Genomic DNA, 20,251 nt, shown 5'->3' with positions numbered 1-20,251 from the left:
CAGAGTCACGCCTGTAGGTCCGGCTCCAGGTCTTGAGAGACAAACGTGGGTATGTACGTGGAGAACCTCACATGCCTGAGGAGTCCCGTGGAGCCCTGCAGCACTGGTGCTGTGCACATATGTTTTGTAGGTCCATGGTCTTAACTCAGTTGAGAGTCTTTCATCAAAAGGCTTATTACATTGGAGTGCTGCTCCTACTATATGGATCTTTTTTCATTAGCCTTGCCTACATGACAGACTTACTGAGACAGGCAGTGCCACCCTCAGACACCTGGCTCAGCCTCCCAAGCCAGAAGGAGCGGGGCGCATTTGCATGGCACCGGGAGTAGCACAGCCAAAAGTCGGTGCCAAGTCACTTCCCCCAAAAGTCAGTGCAACACAGGCCTGGCTCCCCTGCTTCTAGTTAAGGAAGACGTGTGCCCGTGACAGTGCTGTGTACATGAGGGTGGCACTGTCAGGACTGGTACGTTTGTGGTGTCAACTTGGCCTGAGTGTCTCATGTATTTCTTTATGTGCTTTTTTATCTGGGAGGGAAGACGAGTGACAGCTAGCTGGATCAAACATAGTGGGTATAGCTTAATTTTCAGCACTTGGGTCTGGGGAAGATACCTGCTGCTCGTGAAATCACATGGGTCCAGATTTATGCACGCCTGGCCTTGTTGCTTCACGTGGTATCTTTGCTAAAGCCAAGAGATGGAACTCAGCAATGTAGATTGCACAATCAGATGTCAGGAAGGATTATGGCTTTCAGGCCATAATCTAGGGGAAGGTGCATTTGGTTGTTTGATTTATATTTATATTTGTGTGTGTGTGTGTGTATACATGCGCACGTATATAATTATTCTTAATAGACACTGGGTGTGTGTGAAACCTGTTTGCATGTCAGGTAATTTTGTTTAAAAATAAGGCACCTGTACAGTTTATGAGGGTTGTTAACTCTTTCTTTGTTTTTATAAAGCACTTAGCACCATGCCCCAATTTCACTGGGGCCTTTGAATGTTACCAGAGTGGTGGAGCTGGCCCAAACGCAGAAAATGAATGTTACATGGACACAAAGCGAGACATGTTAAGGGGTCACCTTTGTGCAGGGTTTAGGTGCCAGTACTTTGCGCTTTCAGAATATTGTTTCAAAGTACTTGAACGTATTGAATATTTTTCCTGCAAGGTTTATTTGCTTGTTTGTTTTTCTCTTCCATTTTTTTTTCCTTTTGATGCCTGTACGTTTTTCTGAATTCCTCCAGTTTTGGAAAGGTTTGAAGGAAATTTCAGTATTTCTTTTGTCAATAACCTTTTCTTGAAATCGAAGATATGGGAAAAGACAGAAGAATGAAAAATGAAAGATCCCCCCGCCACACACACAATTAAAATCAAATTTATTTTGCTCCATGGAAAGAATGAAGGAGTGGAGAAGAAAAGATAAGGGTTGGAGAAGAAGGAAAATCCCAACTTCAACATTTGATGCTTTTTTTAAAACCAAAAAACCAGAACATTTAGAAAAGCCCTGAATTTGAAATGTAAAAGTAAGAATATTTATAAATAAGATCTACAGTGAATCACGGATCTGCTTATGCACAGCTCTTCTTGAGAACTAGGAACTCCAGATGTGTTGCTTTGCCTGCATAGGCAAAGGGGGTAGGATCCCCATCATTGAGGACTTTCAGAACAAGACTGGGCAAAACACTAGTAAATGTGCAATAGATACAGTCCTGCAGATAGAATAATAACCTAAGACAATCTAGGCCATGACACTTTGAAGAGTGCTGATGCATTAAAACCTGGTGGTCTCCAGATTTATAAAATATCCACCTGTAACCTTTAACCGCATCCTTTCGTTCTAGACATGTCTGCCATTAGCTGAACTAGTTCAGCCCAGTTTTGAGGACCAAATCTAGCTCGCTTTACTCACTCACATCATCTGTCTCACTGAACTCTGCGAGTAGGATCTGGCCTTACCTAGAAAACAGAGATTTTCCTTCTTCCTTTCCCCATCTCCCTTTTTCTTCTTTCCCTTTGTGTTCTGTGACAGCTTGCCTTTATCTCTGCCTCTGAACATAGGGCCTAGACACATTTTTGCTAGTTGAGCTGGGTTTTGCATCATGGATCTGAGAGTGCATTGCACAATTGTACACTTAACTCCCTGTTTGTTGACAAGAAACTCCTCTCACCTGGATGTCCGGCCTTGGCTACCCTGAGGCATAGGAGCTGTGCGAGCTCTACAGTCATCAGATTCTGCCTCCTGGATATGGAAAGTCTAATTGGAGCGGCTAAAAATAAATTTGCAGGTGCTTTTATTGAAATCTAGTTCATGCTGAGATTCTGGTGTACCTACTTATGTGGAGCAGCACCCTACTTCGATGCCAGGTCCTTCTGATTCCAGTGGAAATCTCTGGGGAGATAACATGCAGTTCTTGGCAATAAAAGAGGCTACGAGTATGAAAGTAGCTTTCTTCATGCACAATGCAGATAGTGGATTAATTAGGCCTAATTCTCCTTTCAGCTACAGCAGGGCACCTCACTGAAGTCAGTTGGGTTACTCCAGCATAACTGAGTAGAGGATTTGTCCCATTCACTGCAGCAGTTTAACTGAAAGGGTAACTATTTGATTCCATATGTAGGAAGTTAGTAATAATGGGAGCTGCATACCTAATTCCCCATGTGCTGGTTGGAAAATGTTTTACACAAACTGTCTTTGAAGTACTGAACAGGCAAATGACTTTGCTTATTAGCATTTCTTTCATGTACTCTTTCATATGAAAAATAATGATTCAAGCCAAGACTTTCTGGTAATTATCTCTTGGTTTTTCTCCCAGTGGTCTGCCAGCATCTTTGTGCTACGCTCTCTGTTTTTGCAATACATTTTGTGCTGCTCTTGTTTTTCCTCTCGTTTGAGGTCCTGATGATGCTGGAAGAAAAATCCTCAGGTCCTGAGGCAAGGAAATGAGTTCCTCAAGTGCTTTTACAATGCTCCAGTGTAGTCAGTGCTGAGGAGGAAAAGCTTATTTAATCCACATCAACTCAACTACTGCTATTGTGTTGTAGCTTAATGTTTGCACCAGTTTTAGGAATATTTCCTATACCCAAATTGGTTAGAATTTGTGAAACACATTTTTCATAGATTTCATAGATGTTAGGGCTGGAAGATCATCGAGTCCAGCCCCCTGCCCCAGGGGCAGGAAGTCAGCTGGGGTCAAAGGATCCCAGCAAGATTTTCTTTGTGTGGATAGTAAAAAGAGAGTTGGGGTGCAAAATGAGAGGTTCTTTCTTTATGGCTGTGGACACTAGTACTGTGATTAATGGGGTTTCTACTCAAAGATGGGTCTCCTGCCTTTAATTTCCTGTGGGCCAGATCCAATGCCTGTCAAGTCAACAAAAGGATTGTATTGGCTTGATTTCAGTGGATGAGGCCCTCCGGGGGACCTCTTGGTGCTTCACAGTTTGCATCCGTAACATGCGGATGAGAACTGCCTTCCTTTGGAAGCTCTTTGAGGTTTAAGGTGGGAACGTTGTATGTGAGTATCAAATCTTGTTATGGGCAGTACGCTGGGGGCACAGCCCCTTCCTCGGAGCATCCAAGATCCTGCTCTGAAAGTAAATGTTTAGCAATCAAAATAATTTGGCTACTCTTTTCTGGTCTCATTGACCCCTGAAATATCTGGAGAAGAAAAAAAGAATGAGAGCAAATTTAGGCCCTGGTTTTCTAATTTACCATTTAATTCTAGGAAACACTAGGGAAGTAGGGGCAGCTACTTTTTGAAGCCCATCTTAGAGACCCAGTCTGTGTTCTGCTAGGCACCACATAAATACTATGGTGCTCAATGTTTTGGCTCTGTAGGCTAGAAGAATTGCACAGGGTTGGTCCATGAGCTGGATTGGATCTTGTGCCCCCAAATTAGTTGCATATGGGCTCAGCTTGTCCCCACACCAGGCTCTGGGGCCCCGCAGAACCTCCTCTCAGCCCTACACACCAGAATCAGGCCTCGTGCCGCCCTGCATGCCCTACCAGGGGCCAGATCTGACCCAGAGGCCCAGTGGTTGAGCATCTCTGATCTAATCTGTTCAAGGCTTTTCCAACTGGCAATCAATAGAAAGCCTAGGCATGAATTAAAATGAAAGTAAAAATATAATGGGAGTACTTGAGTTATTTTTACTAAGGATATGATAGAAATCCCTCCTCTCTGCAGCTTCTTGACATGTGTGTGCAGAACTGTGGCCCAAGCTTTCAGTCTTTAGTTGTGAAGAAAGACTTCTGCAAAGAGAGGCTTGTGAAGCTGCTGAATCCAAGATACGCTCTGCCAGCTGATACACAGGACAAAATCTTGACCTTTATTATGGTAAGTGTACTATACATAATGCTATACACACATAGTAAATGTTTAATGACACAACCCAGTGCTGCACTATGAAGCGGTTTATGGGGAGTCATCTTGTTAAGATGCCCTTTGTCTTTATTCCTTTTGTGCTTATATAAGCAGGAAGATGCAGGAAACAAAGGGAAATGACTAGGAAGGAGTTGTGGAAAGTTGTCCACCTGCCCCCAGGACATGCCTCCCTGACGGCAGTCCTCCTTTTCAGGACTGAAGGAGAAAAGTGAGCAGGAGCTTTGAAGCTTTCTCTTCCTTCTTGTTTGTGTAGTCTGCTGCTTTCAGTGCAGCTAAAGCAGGGGTGGGCAAAATGTGGCCCAGGGGCCAGATGTGGCCTGCCAGGCCATTCTATCTGGCCCGTGGGGCCCCTAAAAATTTAGAAAATTAATATTAATCTGCCCTGGGATGCCGGTCATGCAGCCCTTGATGGCTTGCTGAAACTCAGTAAGCGGCCCTCTGCCCAAAATAATTGCCCACCCCGAGCTAAAGGGTCAGGTAGCTCATGCAGAAAGGGAATTGCCACCCTAGAGGAGTCCTGCAAGAGCACATGGAGCAGAAGCACCTCTCTACAAAGAGGTTCTCCAATCCTTAGACAACATCTTCCATTTTTCTTGGCACAGAAGTAATCTTGTATTTCTCAATAATTTATGTTTAGAGAACAGCAAATCCTGCATGCAGTCAGGGGGTTGAACTAAAGTAGGTTTACCCTTCAGGTCTTCTCCATCCCTCTGTGTGGAGAGAGAAGTGACTTAGGGGAAGGCTTTTCAAACATAGCCTTAATTCAGTGAAGAATTCTGTTTTTTGTAACATACTTTTTTTTGTTTGTTTGTTTGTTTTTGTTGTTTGTTTTTTTTTACCCCAAACAGACTTGGGCCCGTGGGTTTCAAGGCACCGTGGATGTGAGCGAAGTAAAGGAAGTTTACCTGGAACTACTGAAGAAAGGAGTGCAGTTTCCGTGTCCTGACACCAACACAGAGACAAAAAAGGTAGGTGTGTGTTAGTAACTACTAATCAGAAACCGGATCCACTAATTGTCAGATCTCTGTGATTGAAGAAGGTGTGTTGATTTTTTTTTTTTTTTTTAGGATTTGGAGCTAATTATTTGGCTTGCACACTCAGGAAGTCAGTCACCTGTTCTGCCCTGGAGCATATTTAAGAAAAACAACCAGCTTAAAAACAGCTACTTTCATTTAAAAAATGACAACTTCCTTGTTGCCTCCTAAAAGGAACATAAATCCCTGTGACTTTTAAACCTGGTAAAGGTTTGGGCACTTGGTTTCCATTGCTATTAATGTAAGTGGGGTGTCCAAATCCCTTAGGTCTCTGAAACTCTCAGGCAAAATAAGAAAAATTTGCACTAAAATGGTGGATGATTCAAGATGTGAACCTTACCTGTGCAGAATGAGAGAAGGAGAGGTAGGGATATTTAATTAAAGAACTTCCCTATATCTCTCTCTACCCATTGGTCTGTAATTTGCAACCTCATGGATAAAGCGTCTGTCTTTACCATTTAAGCAGCTGCTACAGTGCTGTAGCTAAGCAGTTGGTGCAAACGTAGCTTGAGCAGTCCCCACCAGCTGTCTGTGCAGGAAGTTGTTCAAATTAGGGTCTTCTAGCATTTGTTTTCCATTGGTTGGAGCAGCTTTTGTAAGACTTGTGAGAAGAGCAAAGCTGTCAGGTGGATCCTTGCTATTATGAAATTAGAGTTCTCTAATAAGCCCAGATAGAAGTGATTTAAAGTGATTCATAAATTGGCTTTGTGACTATTGTATGGTAGTGTATAAGAAAGCCAGTGTCTTAAAGTTAAGCCTATTTAAACTAGTCTGTTTGCTGGATGTGACTGGACAATAGTTTCCTCCCCTCCATATGCTGTGGATATGAGTCTCCCCCTCCCTCCTGAGACTGGGACTGTTGTTGAGAAACAAGTCCTGCCCACTCATCCTTGCACTACATGTACCACTGCCAAGCAGGTAGGCTGCATGGATTGCACAGTGCAGCCTTGGCATGCACCACAGTGCCACTTTCAGGCTCTCTGTCCAGTTGCTGGGCTGAGCATGTATAGAAAAGAGATCATGTTTGGATGGTGGTCCTGTGCTTGGTAGGAGGGCAGTAAAGATGTTGCCTTAATGCTTAGTCCTGTGCCCAACGGAATATGTGTCAAAGTGCCTATTGATTTCAGTAATGCGGAATCATTATACAGTGTATGCAGTTGGGCTTAGCACATCTGGAAGAGGAAAGGGCTGAAGCACAGTTCCTTGTGCAGGCCAATGAGAGACTCCTGTCTCTCTTTCTTTTCCTAATGTGATTCCATTATCAGCCATACTCTGGTCCCACAGCAAGGTTGTTCTTCCTCCAGAACTGCCACCTCCCCAGAGAAAATCGGAGGACTTTCCTCACCAGACACGGGCTAAGAGCTATACATCATACCACAGAGACATTACCTCTAGTTGCCCATTCAGAAACAAAACTGCACCCCCAGCCTGATTTTTTTACTACAAAAATAACTGGATTTACTTTAGTAAATGGAACGTGTTCAACAAACTCCCTCTACACGTTCCTCCCTTATTAAGAGGAGGCTGATACCTGTTGTGTAGTCTGATAAAGTTGCTGTGGAGCGCTGCCATCCGGATGTCATTTTGAATTCTCAGATTAAATGGAAACTGCTTGTCTTGTGTCTTGACAGGCTTTGTCTCAGTCCATCATTAAGTCTTCACCACCTTCTTCTGCCTCAGTGAAATGTTCCCTGATGCCTCTTTCCACTGCCTCAACTATACAGCTGACTCCTGAACAGGTATGGAACAGCCTTTTACATGTGAAACAAGGTGGTTGTGTGATAAGGATTGTGACCGCCCAGCTTGAATAGGCAGTCTCCTTTTGTTTGAGTGGTAGAGTTTTGTGCTGAGCATCCTCCATTCGAACACTGCTGAATCACTGTAGTGTTTGTAAGAAAAGCTTTCTACAGTCGTGTGCCAGGAAGGGGAATTGAACAAACACCGGGAACTGCTTGATTGGAAAGCAATCTCATACCTTTGCTTATGTCTAAAGCCCTATTTAAGGGCACTATTGTGCAAATGGATGTGAAGAAGCTTCTAAGAAAAGAAAACTTTTTTTTGTACAACAGCTGTGTAAAACTATAAAAGGCAGAAAGAAAGGAACAAACCATATACCTTCTCGCCTTTGGATAAATGAAGATATTCAGTCTGCTTAATAGTAATAGGACTAAATAGTAAGAATGACAGTAGTGTAACACTACACAGAGTGCAGGCTGGAGAGCCCCTGCTTTAGGGTGGGGTAAAACTGAACTAGTCCTATTGACTTCCACTGAGTATTTAAAACTGGAGTAAACCAATGCTGATCAGGCTGGCAATGTGTCTGATAATGAAAGAGAAAACATGCTTTAGATATGAAAAAGATTGTGGCTGCTGTACTTACCTGTATGCCATTCTGTCCCATTGTACTGAACAGATTGGGAAGCTGAACAGTGAACTGGATATGACCAAAATGAATATAAAAGTCATGTCATCGATATTAAAGGAAAATGTTCCTGGTTCAGAAAATCCTGAAGATATGAACCTTTTACAGGTGCAGTATAACGTGTCGCTGGGGTTTTCTTAATGGCTTCCTTAAGGTTTATTCTAAAAATGTACATTGTGCCCAGTCTCATAACATCAAGGTTCACATGGTAAAATGAAAACAGCCCAGCTGCTTTGGTGGTAACTTCATTTTCTTTTGCCATTATTATCTCCACCTGCAATGGCAGGCAGAAAACAACGTATGTATCTTCCCATGCAAGCTCTCAGGGGAAGGCAAGGCAGAGTGAACCCCAGGGTGGAAGGCCGTCTGGCTCTGCCATGGGTCTCTTCAGAGTGCTTGAGGTTTCCAGCTGACTGCAGCTATCCCAGCTAGAAATAAATGGTGCTAAGGTCTCTCTCTCTCTCCCCCTGTTTCTCATCACTGTCTCAGGGCTGTCAGGGCTTTTTGCATCAATCCCACCATCTTGAATGTAGACTGAGTGCCAGAATAGGGAGGTCTGGTTTTCATTGTTCGGATTAAAAGACATGCAGCTGTTATTCATTAGCAGAGGTTACACTTCAGGAGTAAATGGATAGTAAGATGTTAACTAAATCCAGCTGGGGATAAAGGAGTCAGTCTCTCCAGTTTCTTTTTTTTCCCAATATCATTTCTTTACTTGTGTGTTTTAACTTGCCTACATTAGAAGCAAAATCCTCATGTTTCAGCCTTATGAGTGATCTGTGCCATATGGCAACTTTGGATTCAGGCACATGTTGTAGTGTACAAGGACCAGGTACAGCTGGTCCTTATATGAAATTTAACTCCATATTCCAGGGTGAAGGAACTTTCTGCATCTTTTGCTTTGGCAAGCTAGTTCTCCTGGTGAGTTCAGTAGACCTGCCTTAAGTCATTTGGCCAGTGGAGAATTGTCCTTGTGTGGGGAAATCCTGGTATATTTGCTATGTTCACCTTTAGTATGAGATTCCTGCCTTGGGATTAGGACTAGCTGGGGTGATCATCATCTGTACCTGATCCCACTGGGAGCCAGTCCCAGGACTGAAGAAGAGCCAAGTGGCTTGAAGCTACCAGTTTCCAGGGTCTGGCTCTAAATGTATATACAAGCATAGGAAAAAAACCCAGTTGTAAAACTGCTAACCACTAGGCCTGTGCAAAGCGGCTAGTATTCGCTTTGGATTTGGATTTGGCCGATTCAGGGGACAGTGATTTGATTCGGTGATTTAGAATCGCTGCCGAATTGATTCAGCTGAATCTGATTCAGAGATTCAGCCACTGTCGAATCAGCCTAATCTGAATTGGACAGGCCCCATCCCCTGCCCATTCTCCTAGACCCATCAATGGCTGCCCTGCCCGGGCCCAGCTCCCGGCTCTTTAAAAAAACAAAACAAAAAAACCCCGGGATCACCAGCTGCTGCCAGGCCGGGGGCTGATCCCCACTGCCCTCCACTGCCTCACGCTGCATGGCAGGCTCTGTCACAAGCCCCCAGACCCTGCCCACTCTCCCAGCCCTAGCTCCTGGCTCTTTTAAAAAGAAATAAAATAAAAAGCCCCAGGTTCACCAACTGCTGCCAGGCCAGGGGGTGGTGATCGCCACTACCCCGCACTGCATGGAGGGCTCTGCCACGAGCCCCAAGAAGCCCCGACAGCTGGGGGAGCTAGCAGGGAATGGGGCCTGGCAGGGGTCCCCCCCATTGTCTCCTCCTCCAGCCCCCACCTCCCCTGCCCCCTATTTACCAGCACAGACTCTGGGTCCCTGTGGCAGTGAGTGGGGACTGCCCAAATCTCCCACGCTCTCTGAATCTTGTCCGAATTGATTCGGACCGTTTTATTGGTCTGCTGATTCGATTGGGAGATTCTACTGCCGAATCCGGCCGAATCTCCTCCAAATCAGATCAGCACCCGAAGCTTCGCGTGGCCCTACTGACTGAACAGTTTCATTGCAGCACAGTGTGATTCTCCACCTGCTAATTACTGCATGTTTTTAAAATGTTGCATGCCCTTCCACTGTAATCCTCTTGAGCTGCTATGTCCAAGCAGTTAAATAGTGCGATTATTAAGAACTCTGCAATCAAACATTGACTCAGTGTATCCCCAGCATAATGGTATGGATTTTTAAGGTTCATCTTAAAGAGAGGCTATTATAAAGCAATCCCATAAATAACAGGCATTTTATAAAAGCTATCTGCATAAACATTTACTGTGCAAAACTGGCTCACTGGCTTCTCAGAACTGAGGCTTAATTTAACAATTCTCTGCATGTCTGTTTAGAGAGATGCTGGTGCATAATGATTGGGTGTTACAATTATTCTGCCTCCAAAGCAGCAGCAATAATCTGTGCAGTAAATAAGTCTCATTTCCTTTCTACTCTCATATCACTCAAGATGTATATATTTTTTCTCCCAGCTAACATAGAAAACAAAATGTGTCTTCATTAAAATAAGGAAGGGTTTGGCTCCGCTTGAGGAGCCACGAGAACAACAAATAAGGATGTAATTTAAGGCACAAAAAATACAAAGATTTGTTGTTACAAGTTAAGTTTCCTTCAGTCTTATCCTTCATTTCATGTGAGAGCAGCAGTCTAGACCTGGGCAGTGAATTGTAGTACTGGGGTCTTCTCCAGAGAGGACTATAGGGGTAACAGTGGGGGAATGAGTCAGCTCTTCTGGATTTTCTTCCTGGGTCTGCTATCAAGTCATCTGTGACCATAAATGTCAACCTCTGCCTTGAACTCGTTTATCCAGCTGTAGAATGGGTATAATGATGCTTATCTGCTAGACACAGCTAGCTGATGCATGTTACTGCAGTGATGCAAAGGAGCCCTACTGCTGGCTTTAATACTTGGCGGACATAGAACATGTCCAGCTACTTCTTAGCCACTGGTGGTGGTAGGTGTTTCGGAGGGGAATGAAGATAGGAACAGCTTATCCTTATGCCTTGTCTTTTGCTGGTAGCTAGAATGGGCATGCATTAGGCTGCCCAGCAGAAATAAGACGGCTTATAGTCACTTGTTCAAAGGAACCTCTGTCTGCATCTGTGCTAAGCCCAGTTTTGAGGTCACCTATTACTAGAGCCAGTTGAGAATTTTTTGACAAAATAGTTTGTCATCAGAAAATTTTGATTTGCCACATCTGGGGCTTTTTGTGGGGATGTGTAACTGCTCAGGAAAGGTTTTTCAGCTCTAGGATGAAGTGTGTGTGTGTGTGTGTGTGTGTGTGTGTGTGTGTGTGTGTGTGAAAGAGAATAACCTAGCAGTTAGGTCATGTGCATGGGTTGTGGGTGCAGCTTCTGCTCCAATATATATTTATTTATACCAAGTCAAGCAGTTAAAATAGAGTGGAGGGAAAATGAGAGAGAGCACCCCAGTGCCTTGAGATGTGGAGAGTGGTAGAGCAGAGACCTAATCCTGAGTGTCTCGGCCCGGTGGTTACAGCATTCACTTGGGATATTAGTTACTCTCTGTCAGTAACAGAACCCCAAAAAAACTTCAAAGATCTTGGCTTTGGCCTGATACGGGACAGAAACATTTTTGAAGAATGGGAACAAAACGTCCTGTCTAGTTCTGTGCATAGTAGGGGCCAGTACCATGCACTTCAGTTAGTGCTTTGAGAACCAGGGCAAGAGTTATACGATCTGCCATTTCTGGCCAGAGTTTCTTGTGTAAAAAGCAAAGTAATTTTTCCTGCCATCAGGAAGACTATAGAAGTGTAAGCAGACCTAACAGCTCATACTCCAAGAGCGAAATGATTGTTAATGTGGTGGAGGGTAGGGAATGAATTTCACACTTTGTGCAAAAATGTAAAAGGGACAAAGTTTTATTCCCAAGTTTAACTGTGGTATTTTGTCTTCCTTCCTGAAGACCCTTTCCCAAGTACCAAGTATCTAGCATAACAAATGCATGTTGGTTTTTACAAGCTCAGCCTCGTCTTTTGATTGTGTCTCCACCCAGGTCACTTGGATCAAAGAATTATATCCTTCTACAATATTTGTTCAGTTTTCATTTCACAGCATTCTTTGTGAAAGAGCAGCTTGCTTTAGGCTTAAGTGGACCAGAGAGGGGCGTTTTGTTTGTTTAGCCTTGCATCACCCAAGATCTAGGACATTCCCCTAGTAAAAGGGAAAACTGCATCAGGACAAGTTGTGATCCACATGGAGACAAGGGCTTTGAATTTGCAGTTATCTCAGTGGCAAAAAGCCCCGTGGGGACTGTGTTCTAAAACACCTGGGAACAGTAACCCCCCAAAATATTACATTGGCAGAAAAAAATTAAGCGCTTTGCCAGCCAGTAAAAGTAGGGAACAAACTTGCTTTCTTGGGCTATGTGTAGACGAAACGAGAAGCATGTGTGCACAGCACTTTAAAGCAGGCTAAATGCTTTTGCACTGCTTTAATGGTGTTGGTGTTTGCACGCCTCGGTGGTGTATTGCGCATTAATTCTAGCTGCTGTAGGAGATTCGGTGGCATAATGTCCCTTAAATGGCTTGTGGCGCAGCGAACACCAGGCTCTGAGCAGCTCCACGGCCCTGCAGGCAGCCTGCCAGCAGCCCAGGAAAGCAGCTCCACCCAAGAAAAGCAGCAAGCCTGATCTCCCCCCGAGTCTGCCTGCCTGATCTGCGCGGGAGCCTGGTGCTTCCCTCTGCGGCTGTGGTGCCCCCCTGGGACGGCCCGAGCCAGGTGCCTGTGTGCAGGTGCTGCCTGGGAGGGGCAAGGGGGTGCAGCTGCCACGGAGGGAAGCACCAACCCCGCCACAGCCCAGGGACTGCTCTGCCCGCCAGCAGTTTGCCCTCCCCTCCCCGCTGGAGAGGCAGGTAACTCAGCAGGGTGTATGCACGATGCAGGGGTTTAATCAGCCCTAAATTAAAGCAGTGTTTTTTAGGGCCCCTGTTTTGTCTGCACGCGCCCTTGGATACTGAGTAAAACCCATCCTAGGAACTGTGGCACCAACTCCTGCTAATATAAACTGGCATATTTCCTTTAAAGTCACTGACCTTTTCTACCCCTACCGGTGATCTGGCCCTGGGGAATGTAAACTCAGCTGTGGTATACCAGGTATCCCAAGTGCTTGCATCTTTCCTGAGCAGGGCCAGAAGTAAAGCTTAGGAAATATTTGGTTGGTATTAGAAATAATTAGGGCTGTGTCTGAACTCCTGTACCATCCCATGCATGACTTTCTCTGTTGAAAGATGATCACGAAAAAAGGAGCCAGTCTGCTGGCAAGATGGGTTTACCTGGAATATGTATTTTTACTGAGTGTTAAATGCCAAGGGTGTGAAATTGAAATACTTTCAGATTGAATTACAAACTTCAAGAATGTACTCGGGTTTACTGAGAATAAAACTCAACTCTGGACTCGGAACAGGCATGAGGCCTTTATGCTTTTGGGACTTAACTAGGAGTTACAGTGTTGCCTCATCCTTGTGCAGGACTCTGAACAGGGTTTGGTTTCCTCTTGGGAAAATGACTTGGGTATGTATAGTTTGGGAGCAGAAATGGGGCTGCTTTAAAATAAAACCAGTCAATTTAGAATAAGAAATGTCAAAATAGTTCCCTTTCTTTTTTTTGAAGTCTGGATCTAACTGGTAGCAGGGCAAAATTTCATTCAGTGACACTGTGAACTTCATTCTGATTGCTTGATATGTAGGTTTGCGTTACCTAAGGATGTATTCAAGAGATGCATGGATCAAGTCTCTAGATCAGACACGTCCATTTGGAGGAAATACTGGAGCTAGGTCTGGATTTGTATCACGAGTCTATCTGTACTCTAGATTATTTATTTCACTCTTTGAAATACATGAGGCCGATCCAAGATCACATCCAATGAAGCTGATAAAAATAATTGTGTTGATTTATAATGGACTTTGAGTGAAGACCAGTATGAATTCACACCTCACCCAAACAAAAAAAACAACTTGCTCTTCTGAAAACATTTTCTCCCTGGCTTTCTAAGGCAGACAAAGCTACCAAAAAAGCAAAAGGGGGTCATCACTGAGGATATTGATGGTGGCAGTGGGAGTCATCGGCCCCAGTGTGCAGGAAGATTGCCAGAAGAATCCTTGAGAATTAAAGAATGGGATGTAGAGATTTTGTCATTAGTGTTCTTTAGCATGTACATAGTTATTTGAATTAGACAGCGCACTATTGATGCCTCCCTAGCGTTCACAAGCTGTTAATTATCCTCCAGAATTGTGTGGGAAACCATAATTATGACATCCCTCTTCTATATGCAGAAACTATACAAAACATGTCGGGCGATGCAGGAGAGGATCATGGAGCTGCTGGCAGTAGTTCAGAATGAAGATGTGATAATCGAATTGATTCATGTGAACGAAAACCTGAATAATGTCCTCCTGGGACATGAAAGGTAAGTGTCTTGAACACTTGCACATTTGGCCTTCACACTGCACCAACCAAGTCTGTTCAAGAAAACTTAACTCTTGAGGCTGCTGTTCTTCAGAGTGAAATCCCTCATTAGGCAAGAAGGCTAGCCTGAGGCATGTGAAGCATTTAAGTCCCACTCAAGCCTTAAAGGATTTAACTGGTCCATATGATTAGTGCTGGCCCTTAACATAGAATTGAATTTATCCTTGGTCCCAAAGAGAAGAGGAGCACATCTCTCTTTGTTTTGTGATCATGTTTCATTATTCCTCTTGATGCTTCACAAGCTGGACACAGGAGATTGACACAGTTTGTGGAAGGCCTCTAGAGGACCTGTGTAGTGATTAAATCAAATTACTTAGTGTAGGTGGGAATAAAAAAGAACATGGAAAGAAATGGTCATAGAGTTTGACATTTCCTTCTCTTTGAGCACCTCTGGATTTGGCTCCACTCCATTCCAAGTTCCAGTTGTTCCTGATCACAGTCTGATTCAGTTTATCACATTCAGAGTACACGCATTCCCACAGAAGGGCATGTTTTCTCTCCCTCCTGAACAATCTTGCTGGACCGCTTTACTGTAGACGTCAGCCAAAGGGTAGAGTTCCTGCTTCCTAGTTACCTTAAAAGGATCACATGATCCTTTTGCAGAACTGAAACCAGTTATTCTACCTAAGCTGCAGGAGAAATATTTGTTTCACTTATGAAATGCAGGCTATTTTGACCGCAGCATTCGGTTTCCTTATTATGCCATCTGTGGAGTAATCTAAGTTCTAGTTCACCTTGAATTAGAGGTGCACTGATAACGATTTTCTTGGCTTGTACCGATTGCCAATTATTAACCAGCCTTATTGGACAATACCAATCAGAAAACTGATTTACAGGAGAGCAGCTCTCTGCAGGTGAGGCATGGGGGCGGGCAGATTGGTGAGGGAGGGAGTGGGGTAGGGGCTGGGGACGCTGCCCAGTCAGGGCAGTGAGTGGGGGCCAGGGCTGGGGTGGGGAGTGGGGTGGAGCCGCGGCTGGCTCGTCCAGGGGACATGGAGGGGGAAGGGTCAGCTCCCCACCACTGTGCGCACCCCCCCAGGGGAAGCCTGGGGGGGGGCATGTACCCCCCCAAATTTGTCTGCAGGGAAGATATGGGCTGCTGGCTGTGGATTTGGGGTTCTCCGTTCTTCTGCCTTTCCCTCAGGGGCTGCGTGCGTTTCCTGCCCACCCCATAGCAGTGGGGTGGCGAGTTGTGCCTCTCTCTGCTGGTCAGGCAGGGGGTGCATGACCAGCATTGGGTCCCCAAGGCAAAGGCAGCAGGACAGATAGCCCCAAGCCCACAGTGAGCAGCCCACATCTGCCCTCGCGCCACTCAGCTGGGCGGTTAAAAGCATCCCCGAGCTTACAGATGGTGGCAGCAGCACTTGAACTAAAGCTCATTCAACGAGCTGTAGTTCAAGTGCCCCTGCCACCATTTTAAGCACTGGGCCGCTGATCCCCTGGATGAGCCACCCATAGCTCTGTCCCACTCCTCCAGGCCCCTGCCCCTCCACGGACTTACCTGCGGCGTGCTGCTCTCCACACTGCCCGGCTACATTCCTGGCCATGTGCATGCGTGCGGCTGCGTACATGCATGCAGCGTCTGGGCCTCAGCCAGAAGGCACATTATATTTATCAGTGAACATTATCTACTACACTGGCCAAAAAAAGCCAATAGCCAATAATGTTAATTTTCCTTTTATTGGTGCTGATCTGATATGCAACCCATATATTGTTGCACCTCTACCTTTAGTATAAATGCAGCTTGCCTCAAATTAATAGAAAATACCAGATATTAGTTTAGGTATAATATGATTAACCTTATGTATGAGAAGACCCTTGCCTAAGTAATCCAACCTACTTTGCTTCTTAGCATGTGTTGCAGTTATATGTCACTAGGCTTTTGTTTTGTTTCCTTTTTCCCATTGAGTGAATTTCTGGTACGAGACCAATTTTTGTGGAAAATCTGAAGTGGAGAGGCTCTTAGACGCTGCGGGAGTTGTGAAACTGTGCAGGTGCCTCGACTGTGTGACTCGGTTGTGGGTCTGGGGAAAAACAAATGAAATGTCTTCTCTGGAAAACCTCACTGTCTGCACAGTGATGTATCAGTCGTAGGATGGATGAAATCACAGGAGGCAGCATGAGTAGTAAGATAAATCTATTGGTGAAATAAGGAGAAGGCCTCCATTTAAGCCAATTTACAGCTTATGGTTTAGGAGTCTCTTTAAAGCGCCATCAATCTTTTAGGTTCTGTTTTGTACAGAGCCTAACACAACTGGATTTGTTATCCAGGCCTTGAGGTGCTACGATAGGAGAAGTAAAATATCGCACATACATACACAGAACAATCACAAAAGTTAATGTAGATTGTGACACTAATATTTAAATTAATGCTTTGAATTTTTTTAATTTGTAGTCATTACTATCCTTGACAGTATTCAGAGGGAAGACAGAGTGTTTTTCAAATTTTACTTCCATGTGGTGTTTTTCAGTGGAGGATCTCGAAGTGCTCTACAGAGAGGGGGGGCATTAATCCACATAAAATACCTGTGAAATTAATCAATAAACAGTATCCACATGTTTTCCAGCTGGGGATAGTAAGGTGCAGACTGCTTCAGAGAGCTGCCTGGGGTTACACAGCACTGAGTGACAGAGGCAAATGTTCAACAGCCTTTTAATGAATCCTCTGCACTAGTAGCTAGTCAGTATGTTGGGATTCTCATTAAAGTGCCACAAGTGCTTTTGGTTCCATGTCTGTACAGTGTCGAGCTACAGGGACATCCCTTCCCCTGATAAGCCGACCGCAAACTATTGCCACATCCGCTGCAAATGTCTAATGGGAATTACAGTGCTGCACAATAGTTCTGGGGTCTGATCCCACTCCCGCTCCGGTTAAGAAATGTCACTGACTTCAGTGACAGCAGGATTGGAAGTTAATACAGGAAAAGAAGAAGATGCCCTATCCAGTTATACAGGGGAACATTTCACTCAGCAGAATATAATTGATCATATTGGGCTTTGGCCACAGCACTGGGGTTAAGACTCCTGCTGTTGCAAAGACTTGGGTGGGATCTGTAATTGTCAGGAGGAGTCAGTACGGTGGCTTTGCAGCATCATCTGTAACAGAAAACTTTAAACCTGTCATTCCCCATGGGCTCAGCTCCATCATTGGTAGCACAAGTGAAAGCTGCAGTGAAGAAAAGGCAGAGAGAGGCTCAGGTGTTTTTAGCACCATGTAATTTAACTGAAGCCCAGAATATTCTGTTCCTGGTTTAATGCATCTGCCACTCAGGAACAGCTCTGCAGAACCACTTCTGAGGCTCAACTTTGCTTCAATATAAATGTCCTGGCTTGGGAAAAGATGGTGATTTCTCCACGTAGAAGTCACAGCTTCTCTTCAAGTCCAGCCTGAGATGTCTCGACTGAAATCAGTGCTCTGTGCATAACAATGTATCCTCAACCGTGGTTTTTTTTTCCTTTGGGACCTAATCTATGAGGTATTTGCTATGAACAGAAAACTGCAACTTTCTGAAATCAGGAAGGCTGCATTAGTTTTCGCCCTAATAGGTTTTCTGAAGAAAGTAGTTGGAGCTGAATGCTGATTACATTAGTACATCATTGTTACTTTGGTATATAAATGGGGAGAATGGTTACACCAGAAGCAACAATTTAGGGCTAACAATGCAAGTCCTGTGCCTTCTTCTCCATCACAAGATAACCCAGTCCTTCAGAAGACATTATCATATATGTGTCTGTTTTATAACTCCTATTTATCTTGTTCACATGTGTCTTATCTCTGTCTCCCAGATGCTGTAATGGATAAAACTAGTGGGTGTGCAGCAACCAAGAACAGTCTTGACTATTTTCCTTTTTTCCCTTTTCAACATTTTGCAAATATAGCAGTCGGATTGCCATTATTTGTTCCGACTATTGCTAGCAAAACTTCTAGGTTTTTCTGCAAAATATTTAGTTATTCTTAAATTGAGGGTCTACAGCAATGTGTCATGTTTTACAGTAGTCATCTATTTAAAGAGGATTTGTTTTTCCGCTTCCTGCCTTAGGAGGGATTTGTGTGTTGGCAAAACAGAAATGAATTTCTCTTTGGTTTCTATAAATCCACTTTATCCAAATGTAGACCTAGAATCTTATTAGTCCTGATGATTGAGGTTTTTCTTGTGAAGCTGAGGTATGAACACTGACTTGTGGGTATAACTTAACAGATCCTGTGGGCAATAGGCCCTCCTATTGATAGAAAGAACAAATAATTGCAAATGGTAATAGGAAATTGGTCATTTTTAAAAACATATTTCGTTCAGTGATACTGGGCACATGTACATGAGACACTATGGCACCGTGGAGATGAGCTATGGCAATGCTGTGTAGCATCTAAAAATAACCATGTGCCGCCGGGATTGTGCAGTACCGGTGGGTCAGGGGCTCGTGTAGATGCGCCCACTGTGTATTTAATGAGCCTTCTTGGCTGCAGTTGCATTATACTTCATAGCAGTTTTGTAATAATGTAGACATCTTTGCTATTAGGCAAGTATTTGGTTTACCATGGTAAAATCTCAGTACATTGCTGAATAACTTGATGTCTGAAAGACTGTAATTTTATAGTTGTAATTAACTAGCTGGAGCTGTTTCATTATCACTCAAATGGATGCATAATTTTAAGGCAAGTCACACTACATTCCCTATATCTGATTATTACTTGGGACTGTACAGAGTCCAGTGAATTTAAAAGCATTGGCTCAGTGCCTGTAACCATGACCCCCTCTAGTGGCTCCAGCAACTATGCATCTGTTGTTCAGTACAGTACAAATAAAGGTGTCCTTCCTCATGTCAGCGACTTCTTACTGATGACTGGAGTTATAAATGTGCATGAGACATGTGATCTACATTGTCGATCTCCCTTTATGGGATTGGGCTTTAGAAATTACAGCTGAATTCTTATCAATGACTTCCCATTTGAATGATGGTGCTGGAAATTTAAAGACCCAGCAGTTGACACTGAACTATTTCCAACAGATTCTCTCGTAACCGAGTGCGCTTCTTGGAGAATCAAAGGATACAAAGAGAGCACACAGAGGTGAGTATTTGCAGACAAACTAAAAAACATCACAGTTGGAATCTGACCTAGATTTTACAGACAAGAGATTTTCCTTTTCTTTTTTTTTTTTTTGGCGACAAATATTCTTTTGTGACACAGGGTATTAAATTTTCTAGTTGATGGATTTCAGTTCACTGTCTGTGGTAGGGATTATGTTGTTCTATTAATTTTCAGAAGTCGCACAAAAAGAAGGTCATATTGTAGCACAAGTATCAAATAACCCTTGAATTTAACACGGAAATGAGGAAAGGACAAGCAAAAAGAGAGGAACTCTATTCAACTGCAGTTTTATTGCTTCTGTACCCACGTATTAGATTGTGCTTTAATCTCTTGCATGACGCAAAAGACTGTGTTTCTTGTCTTCTACAGATTTGCCTTCATTTTAGCCCCATAAATATTTGTGGATCTGAAAAATGAATGAATATGTTTGTTTTCCTCCATCGCTGCTCCTATTTATTAACCATGTTACTCAAAATAAGGATATGCAAGTCTCACCTGGTACAAAGCCACAGCACATTCTGGGTTATCTGCATCCCCCGCTATCCAAACAACAGCATCTTTTTTTTAAACTAACTGTGGCCCTTATGTAAAAAAAAAAAAAGAACAGCCCTTTTTAAAAATGTTATTTGCTACTGTACTGCATTTCTAGCCTTAACTTACCTTGTAACTATTATGCTTAGTTGAAGAAATTCAGCTAACTGAATGGGTTTTCAACAACCCTGGGGGTCTCTGCCTGCTACGCTGGGGGTCTTTAAGAGGAGGCTAGATGTACACCTTGCTGGGGTCATTTGACCCCAGTATTCTTTCCTGCCATGGCAGGGGGTCGGACTAGATGATCTGCTCAGGTCCCTTC

The 20,251-nt window shown here is 43.9% G+C and overlaps 1 protein-coding gene across 1 annotated transcript in view; it reads left to right on the top strand.

The window, feature by feature from the left end:
• TOM1L1 (target of myb1 like 1 membrane trafficking protein) overlaps positions 1 to 20,251 on the top strand; it is a 34,895-nt gene that overhangs the window by 6,882 nt on the left and 7,762 nt on the right. Inside the window, exons 3-8 of the mRNA XM_019542454.1 lie at positions 4,182 to 4,331; positions 5,228 to 5,347; positions 7,045 to 7,152; positions 7,827 to 7,943; positions 14,117 to 14,250; positions 19,317 to 19,393. Of these exons, the coding sequence (XP_019397999.1) occupies positions 4,191 to 4,331; positions 5,228 to 5,347; positions 7,045 to 7,152; positions 7,827 to 7,943; positions 14,117 to 14,250; positions 19,317 to 19,393 (697 nt within the window). The 5' untranslated portion in view covers positions 4,182 to 4,190. The remainder of the gene's footprint in view (positions 1 to 4,181; positions 4,332 to 5,227; positions 5,348 to 7,044; positions 7,153 to 7,826; positions 7,944 to 14,116; positions 14,251 to 19,316; positions 19,394 to 20,251) is intronic.

Source organism: Crocodylus porosus, unplaced genomic scaffold (genome assembly GCF_001723895.1).
Source record: "Crocodylus porosus isolate Cpor-Errol unplaced genomic scaffold, CroPor_comp1, whole genome shotgun sequence".
NCBI lineage: Eukaryota > Metazoa > Chordata > Crocodylia > Crocodylidae > Crocodylus > Crocodylus porosus.
The sequence above is the reverse complement of the archived record's forward strand: the minus strand, read 5'-3'. Positions and strand labels throughout refer to the sequence as shown.